General features: G+C 34.8%; 1 protein-coding gene across 1 annotated transcript in view; it reads left to right on the top strand.

The window, feature by feature from the left end:
• The first annotated feature begins 2,112 nt into the window (after positions 1-2,112).
• LOC143225097 (sonic hedgehog protein-like) overlaps positions 2,113-9,379 on the top strand; it is a 91,669-nt gene continuing 84,402 nt past the window's right edge. Inside the window, exon 1 of the mRNA XM_076453881.1 lies at positions 2,113-3,155. Within this exon, the coding sequence (XP_076309996.1) occupies positions 2,802-3,155 (354 nt within the window). The 5' untranslated portion in view covers positions 2,113-2,801. The remainder of the gene's footprint in view (positions 3,156-9,379) is intronic.

Raw genomic sequence — 9,379 nt, 5'->3', positions numbered from 1 at the left:
GGAGTTATATAAATACTCCCGAGTTATCGGCCAAGAGACAGGCTGATAACCTATATGCTTATGTACAGAAATATACAAATGGATATTTTGTGCTTATCTCTGACAAGTCGTGAGTGCAATTTAAAACGTTACTACACTATATTGTTTCAATTGATATTCCTGTAGTTGTGTTTTCTTGATAATAAGCGGGATTACATTCCCGTACATGTTGTATAGAATGATCCTTTAATGTTTTCTTCAAAGTTTTATTCATTAATACGTTTGTTTATTACACCTTCCATTTCGTATTTGTAAAACTATTTCTCAAAGTCAAATAAGAAACGTCAAAGGTGCAATAACATCTTATAGCTTTCAGAAGCAGCCAGATCATCTGAAAATATGTAACACGTATAATGTAGCCCAACATGGCCAGGTGGTTAGGGCTCTCGACTCCTAATATGAGAGTCGAGGGTTCGAATTCCAGTCACACCAAACATGCTCGCCCTATCAACCGTGTGGGCGTTATAAAGTGTCTGCCAATCCACAATTCGTTGGTAAAAAGAGTAGCCCAAGAGTTGGCGGCAATGGGTGGTGATAGATAACTGGCTGCCTTCCCTCTTGTGTTACACTGCTAAATTAGGGACGGGTAGCTCAGATAGCTCTCGTATAGCTTTGCGCGAAATTATAAAACAAGAAAAAATAAACATATAATCTAAAAATATCTTATGCTTCCTCATTTAAAAGCAAAACAAATATTAAATATATTGATTTTTTTATCTACAGTTAACCTATCGACATATTAAAACATTAAAGTCTGAGACTAAAGTGAATAAAATATATAAAACAGCTTCACGTATCTCAACATTTGGCGTGTTGGAGATATGTGAAAAAAATAAAACAATTAATCAAACTTTTTATATCTTTTCGCCCGCCCACACAAACTACCCAGTTTCGACACAAAATATTAGGCTATAATTGGTTTTTATCAGTGAAATACTTGTCTCGTTTCTCTACGTCGCGGTGTCGTAAAACTAGTGGAATCTCGCTTTCTTTCGCAGTATTAAAATGTGTCGGCTGCAGAGCGCAAACCTACACAGGAAGTTGCTTGTTAGGCCTAGCTTGTTACGAAAGTTACGATAAGAGGGGATAAGCACATAATGGTTCAGATAAAAAAATTCACGGAGAAGAACAAATTAAGTAAACGAAAGGTTGCTGTAGAACACGAGCGTTATTACCCCATTACAGAAACTTCTATAATAAGAGGATTGACAGCGCCTGCTTCAAATGGAGATAACAATATACTGTTGACTGGCACGTCGTTCATAGAAAAGGAAAATAAAAAAGAAAACAATTTTAATAGTAAAATCAAAATGATAAAGTGGCGCCCAAACAGCAATTCAGGAAAACACAAAGCTAAGTTTGAGGATATAAACTAGAACGAATTATGCATGTGTAATACAGAGGTGGAGAGAACAACGTAGATTTAAAAAGAAAGACGTGTGTAAGTTTCGCGTCTCGTGAAGAAAGCAAATTTTTTTCCTAAAATAAAATAAGAGCTAAATTAGAAAGAACATTTTTTTTAATATGCTTACGCCGTTATGAGCAGTTAATGTTCAACATGTGTGTGTCTTGTTCTAGACCAATGCGCACTCACACAACAGGGTACACAGTGCGAACAGTGTTAACAGATAAGTGTAACCTGTAGCATGTCAACAAGCAAAAGTGTTGCTCTTTCGGTTATCTGAGAGCAGAGAAGAAGTGTTTAATGGCGAATTCGAAGCGCATTGAAGATTCGCCTGAAAGCAGTTGTTAATGAGAAAGAGTAAGTTGAAAATTGTACCTTCAATGATGATATGATTACAACGCCTATTACACCCTTTTCTAGTATGAAAATTGCTTCAAATAACCCACACACACAATATTCTGAAGAAATGACTAGACTGTATGTAGAATTGAGTTTGGAGAATTGTTCGATTCTTAATTGTAATTATATAAGATTTCTACATAGCTCATAGAAGAAAGTAGCGGATTAATTGAAGTGGGGGTTCCCAGTGAGTAGACTCCACTCCCGTCACTAAGACATCTTCGTGATGATTGGCTACTGCTTTCAAAGGTCCAGCCCCTGTAGGCGATGCATATGCAATTAAGACTGGTTTGTATGGCAGTTGATGGTACGGAGACCAGGTAAAAAGCAAAATACTTTCCCTCGTCCCGGGTCTCTTTGTAACAGGACTATATCAGAAAAATAATATTAACTAGTTATAGATTGACGTGAGAGGTGGACAGTGGCAACGCCCTAACATCGTTGTGTGAGCATATAATTCTACTGGTAAGCGTTTATGAAACTGTATGTTTTTTTCAGGTATGTGCATTGTGGATTCTCCTTCACTTTGACGGAAACAGATGACATCATAAAGGTGACAGTAACACTGTCAGTAACACTGGCTTGAATCACTGTCACCTCAGGCTTTGTCCAATCATAGCATCGAATCACACGTTGCTGAAATGCACGCTCACTGATTAGAAATCTGAAATCATTCGGCTCCTTTCATGTCCCAAAACGTCACTTACAGAAGTCTTGTATTAGTCCATGCTAAGTCCAACAAGACAAGAAGGGTGTAGGTAGGGGGCGCTAGGAAGGACTCAACACGTCTTTATCTACAGATGGGTACTTCTGATCAAACAGTGAGAAGAATTAGCGCGTGCATGGGCTGCACGCAGTGACAAGTCCACGTGTGATTATGGCTTTATTTCCATTGAGAATCAAACCTTCGCGTGGGTGGATATATGTTGTTTGAGCTGGTTTACCTCTGTACGGAATCATGTTTACTAAACAACCACGGTTTACATGGCCAACTTCACGGGTCTCTGCCCGGTTTCAACACCGACGAATGCGTCTGACTTTTACAGTACTTCTTCTGTTTTTGATACGGACCGGGGCAGGGTGCGGGCCCGGTCGTGGAAGTGGCATTAGACGGCCCCCCCGCAAACTCACGCCGTTGGTCTTCAAGCAGCATGTTCCTAATGTAGCGGAGAAAACCCTAGCGGCTAGCGGACTTGTGGAAGGAAGGCTTGGACGAGATGACCCGCGATTTCAAGAATTAGTGCCTAATTACAACTCTGATATCATATTTAAAGACGAGGAAGGGACAGGAGCTGACCGACTGATGACTCAGGTATGTCTGCTCTTAAAGTGTTTAACATATAGCAGTGACAGTATTGAAGAGAAGAGTTAGCACAGTAACAAAAATAATTACGAGTTCTTTATATCCCAATACATCATGTCCAGCTTCCTCGATAATATAAGAAAGTTAATATTCATAATAGCTATAGATCTGACACACCTTTGAAACACTTCCTGGGTGTGAAATCACCCATTTTGAAGCATTACGTCATTTAGAAATAGACAGTACAAATCATACTGGTATAAAACTGTATGATAGTACAAATCATACTGGTATAAAACTGTATGATAGACAGTACAAATCATACCGGTATAAAACTGTATGATAGACAGTACAAATCATACCGATAAAAAACTGTATGATAGACAGTACAAATCATACCGATAAAAAACTGTATGATAGACAGTACAAATCATACTGGTATAAAACTGTATGATAGACAGTACAAATCATACCGGTATAAAACTGTATGATAGACAGTACAAATCATACCGGTATAAAACTGTATGACAGACAGTACAAATCATACCGATAAAAAACTGTATGATAGACAGTACAAATCATACCGATAAAAAACTGTATGATAGACAGTACAAATCATACTGGTATAAAACTGTATGATAGACAGTACAAATCATACTGGTATAAAACTGTATGATAGACAGTACAAATCATACTGGTATAAAACTGTATGATAGACAGTACAAATCATACTGGTATAAAACTGTATGATAGACAGTACAAATCATACCGATATAAAACTGTATGATAGACAGTACAAATCATACTGGTATAAAACTGTATGATAGTACAAATCATACTGGTATAAAACTGTATGATAGACACAAATCATACTGGTATAAAACTGTATGATAGACAGTACAAATCATACTGGTATAAAACTGTATGATAGACAGTACAAATCATACTGGTATAAAACTGTATGATAGACAGTACAAATCATACTGATATAAAACTGTATGATAGACAGTACAAATCATACCGATAAAAAACTGTATGATAGACAGTACAAATCATACCGATAAAAAACTGTATGATAGACAGTACAAATCATACCGGTATAAAACTGTATGATAGACAGTACAAATCATACTGTATGATAAAAATCATACTGTATGATAGACAGTACAAATCATACTGGTATAAAACTGTATGATAGTACAAATCATACTGGTATAAAACTGTATGATAGTACAAATCATACTGGTATAAAACTGTATGATAGACAGTACAAATCATACTGGTATAAAACTGTATGATAGACAGTACAAATCATACCGGTATAAAACTGTATGGGTCAATTTCATAGCTCCAGTTTCACATTAAAAACCCAATGGTAACTCTTACGCGTGTAAAGAAACCATCGTCATGTCCCACCGTCAGATAAGGTGTTTCTGTAACCGTTTTACTATGTGTGGTGTACCACAGCTACCACTATTACACAAATTACTCTTATAACACTTGATTATTGTCTACTTTATTAGAAACTCGTCGATTTGTAAACTTACTTTTGCACAGATCTGTAAGTCAGTTAAGATATGTAATTATTATAACATGTCAATTACTATGTCAGTAATTGCGTATTGCATCGCATTCTAGTTTTCTAATCAGAAAATATCGACTAAAATTTATACAAGTAATTTATTTTATCTCGATTATCTTGCTTTTTAAGCCTCAAAAGACTGGAAACAGTCGTTTTGTCAATATTTCATATCAAATAACAAATGTACCTTAAAGTTTAAACAAACGCTTGTTAGACGAACGGGGAAGTTCAATAGCAATATGTTTGTGATTGTTCGTTGAACTACAGAGATGTTTCTCGTAAAAAAATAAATTATAAGGCATGTTCACGAGACGCAATAGTTTGTATAGCAGTCACTTGTACTTTATAAAAACATAAACTTACTCACATGTAAGACAGGAGTGATTATCGAAGTTTAATTTCGCCCACGTTTTCTTGGTTTAATTTAGTCTTTATTAATCGGAAAGGGTAGAACATTTAGAAGGTAAAAATGAGAGACAAAAAAAAACATTAGTCAGTGTAAAACCACTGATAACTATAAAGGTGAGATTAGTGAAGTGAAATAGAATGAAGATAACGGATTGTACGTATGCAAAGAATGCATTATCATACTCGTATGTATTATTCATGACGTCTCACGGTCAGTAATAATGAAAACAATATTTTTATAGTAAATTATAGCAAAGTTCAACATGCACAGAGCATAGAATGGTTATATATATATATATATATATATATATATAATTTACATATATATCGAACAGTAGGAATGTATATTGTACACGCAACGTAAACATTTTGGAGTTACATTTTATGCAATATATTTTTAAATACATCAGAAAATGAATACCTGAGAATGTAATATTATACGCGTGGTTTTCTTTTTAAACAATGAACTTTATGGCAGTGGAATTTTAAAACTTGCGTATAAATACATATGAAATACACCTGTTATGAACAAAATATGTTTATGATGAAGATTTTTTAAATATAGATTATAGTGCCAACGTCATTTATCTTATTTATAGGCAATATATCATTAAACCACGAAATTCAATTGCCTCTCACTTAAATGCCTTTTATTTAACCTTGCATAGTAACCCCCTACACACATTATGCATTTCAATCACACTTCTAAAGGGTATCGTACGTGAGAAGCTTGTTAAAGGTTTGTCAGGTTGTTTTGTTAGTTTTAATTAAAGCGTTTCGAAAGTAAAATAAGTTGTTATTAAGTAATAACGTTGAGTGGCATCAACTGCCAAGTTATGTACATGCATACATATGTTTATTTGTTTACGTGGGCATGGACAACTCCATTACATAACAAGGGCTTTTATCGTGGCCCTTGCGATTAAAACCATTGCTTGAAACTCATCAAACAGTCACACTCTCCAACTTATTTCATACCGGATGTCACAAACAAAAATGTACAAAAAATGTTTCGTTGTCGATTTTATGGATAAGCGTGTTCTGGAACCCACTGAAACAAATAAGAACTAATTAGTCTGTTTATACAGGTAAATAATCAAAAACGTTCTTCGTACTTCAGATTTTGACAAAAGTCCCTAGAAAGCGCTGTCAACTACACAGTGAAAGCTACTGATACGAAAGAGAACCTTCCGACCGTAAAAAAAAAAAGTTATTTTGATTAAACTGGACATAACTTCTTGTATATTTAAAACAAAGATATCTAGTCAATATCTGATTGATTGATTGTTTGTTTGAAATTAAGCACAAAGCTACACAATGAGCTATTCATGTTCTGTCCGCCACAGATATCGAAACCCAGTTTCATATCGCTGTAACATTGGGGTCGTCAATATTTAAAGTTGGCTGATGTGCACAAGCTAAAAGTTTGAAAGCTGTCTTTCGTACCTTTTATCACAATATTTGCATATTTTATTACACTTCGTTTTGAGACTCATTGGTGAACTTTATTTTGTTATTAAGGTTTAGCGTATTATATACATTGCAGATTTATAAGGCATTCTTTCATTCACTTTATCCACCCTATCTTCCCAGTGGCTCGGCGATTTTGCAGACTTACGACGTTAAAACTCGCGACACCCGTCGTGGGCACAGTACAGATAGCCCATAGTGTGTCTTTGCGCTTAACAGTAATACTTTACTACAACTTTAAAAAAAATCATAAAATTTTGTGAAAATTACTATTATCTCTCAAGGAACCAAATATATCACACCTTAAATTTTGTTTTATTTATTCCCCGCAGTAAAAAAAAAATCAACTTTGTTCTACAAGTGTTTCTCTTTACCTTGTAATTCAGTTATTTCAAAATCTAGATAACTTTAGACTACTGCATATTTTTTTCAGATTTTATATAGCCATTGTAATAATAATAAAAAAACATTAATAATAGAAGGCTTTACACATAGTAAAAATAGTAATGTTTATTTATCCAAGTTCCAAAAAGAAAGAAAACAAAGTAATTGGTTTAGTAAACACACAAAGCACCCAAAAATTATATATGCATATCCATATTGTTTACAGCACCCTAACTTAATGTTTTTCATTGTTAATTTTAGGTGATCATCCTCAACTTATTACACACACTGTTAACTCATCTTCGCAGCCTTAGAAAGGGGGTCAGTTAGGTTACTAGGTGACACGTACGTGTCAACAGTGATTACACCAACTCATTGTGCGCTTCGCCATTAACACTTAACCCTGCCTCAGTTTTAAAAGTCGTTAGTTTTTCTAGCTCGATGCTCCTTTCGAATAAAAAGAGTCTCGGGTTCTTCCGCCTGTGGTTAGACTGGTTTCGCAATAAAGACACAGTGAGCAAATTTTACCATTAATTGTGAGTCTGATTATTGTTTGCACACAATGCTACCATTCTTTTTCGATCGAATTCACTCCACGCAGGGCTCGAAATGGTCACTTTTCTGCATGTTATACATAGAGGGTGAGTAAAACAAGTTACGACTGTTTATTAACTGATAAAAGGAACAATATATAAAGTATATTAAATGCGTGTATTAGGTATATTTTATAGTCAGTTACCAAAGGATTTAATTAATTAATTTTTGAAACTGGTTTTGGTGCTAACTGCCTTACTTACTGAAGTATTATTTGTCACACTTGTTTTTAAATATATTTCTCTTCAATTAGTTTTGAAGTTTGAAATTAATGAAAGGTTGCATGCTGTTACTTATAACACTTGAAGTATTTACCAGTTTAAATACAGACATGTCATGATCCCCGTGTCTAAAAGGCTCATTAAACAAAAGTGTGATTTTAGTTGTGAACTGGCATCCTTTGGTTCATGTAACGAACAACAGTTTCAGTTATATAGCGAATTTTTTCTCCGTTATCCAAATCTTTTCAAGATTACCCAAAGGAAAACGTACAACTTGAGTGTGTATTATTGACTTGGTATATTTTGTTGGCTAAAGCGCTTGACTCGCAATCTTCTGGTCTTGAATTTGAACCTCATCACCGAACATGCTTAGTCTTTAAACTTCGGAGGTGTTATAATGTAACGATCAATCCCAATATTCAATTGGAGCAGTTCAAGAGTTGACAGAGAATGATGTTGATTAGCTGCCTTTCCTTTACGTCTCTCGCTTCCATATTCAGAAATAGCTCTCGAATAGGTTTCAGCAAAGTACAACAAACAAATGCATTCTTCTTTGTTTTCACTCGTACATTCTTAGAATTACGCTAAAGGATAGCTAAGTATGTTCAAATATATTCACATTTATAAGAACTATTTATATAGTAATACAAGTAGTTTATTGACAGAGGTGCAAGTCATGACTCCACTGAACACATTTAGCAGTTATATATATTTCATTCCTGATATATTTTCGGTTATTAGACAGTGCAATAAATTTATAACTGGAGTAACAATTGAGTATATTTTTCGAAGAGGTATATTTATACAACGAGATAATTGAGTGATATAATACCACAAGTTGCAACATTTAGAAGTGAAAGCTCTCTCTTCAGAACAGCAACGACTTCGAAACTATCGTCAGCTAATCTACAGAAGCACTCTCAACTGCATAGTGAAAACTACTGATACGAAAGAGGACCTTCCGACCGTAAAAGAGTTATTTTGGTGAAACGTGACCTAACTCCTTGTACATTTAACATGACAATAAGTAAATATTTGAAGTAGGCTGATATATACAAGTTAAACGTTTGAAACGTTCCCACGGTACCTCGAATATTTTCATTAAAAAATGAATAAAAAAACTAGATTTACAACCATTCCGTTCGACAACATACCTGTTAAGTTGTTTGATGCAGATCCTATGGAAGTTAATGTGTTTATTCTGCGTAAACGAGCTCTTAGAAGTTGATTTTCTCGAATAGTGGAGGGTTTGTGAAAAGTAAGCTGATGTCCACATACAGTGAAACGTTTGTCAAAGTTTATGGTCTAAGATTAACCTTGTTACGATGGAAGTTGTGGGAATAGTGGGCCATTTTTTTTACCAGAAAGAGCACGATTGACTGACAGTGGAGAAAGTAGCTTCAAGTGAAGCACGAGACCTCAGATGCCATTCCTATAAAGTAAAGCATACACAATATCGTAAAGATTCATATCATTTTTATCTGTAAAATTTTCTGCCGAAATGTTTTTGTTAATTTCACTATAAACAACGCCATCTTTATTTACGTTATCCCCATGAGAAAAGAATACAGCTA

This window comes from Tachypleus tridentatus, chromosome 9 (genome assembly GCF_004210375.1).
Source record: "Tachypleus tridentatus isolate NWPU-2018 chromosome 9, ASM421037v1, whole genome shotgun sequence".
Taxonomy (NCBI): domain Eukaryota; kingdom Metazoa; phylum Arthropoda; class Merostomata; order Xiphosura; family Limulidae; genus Tachypleus; species Tachypleus tridentatus.
This window is presented reverse-complemented; position numbering and strand designations above follow the sequence as displayed.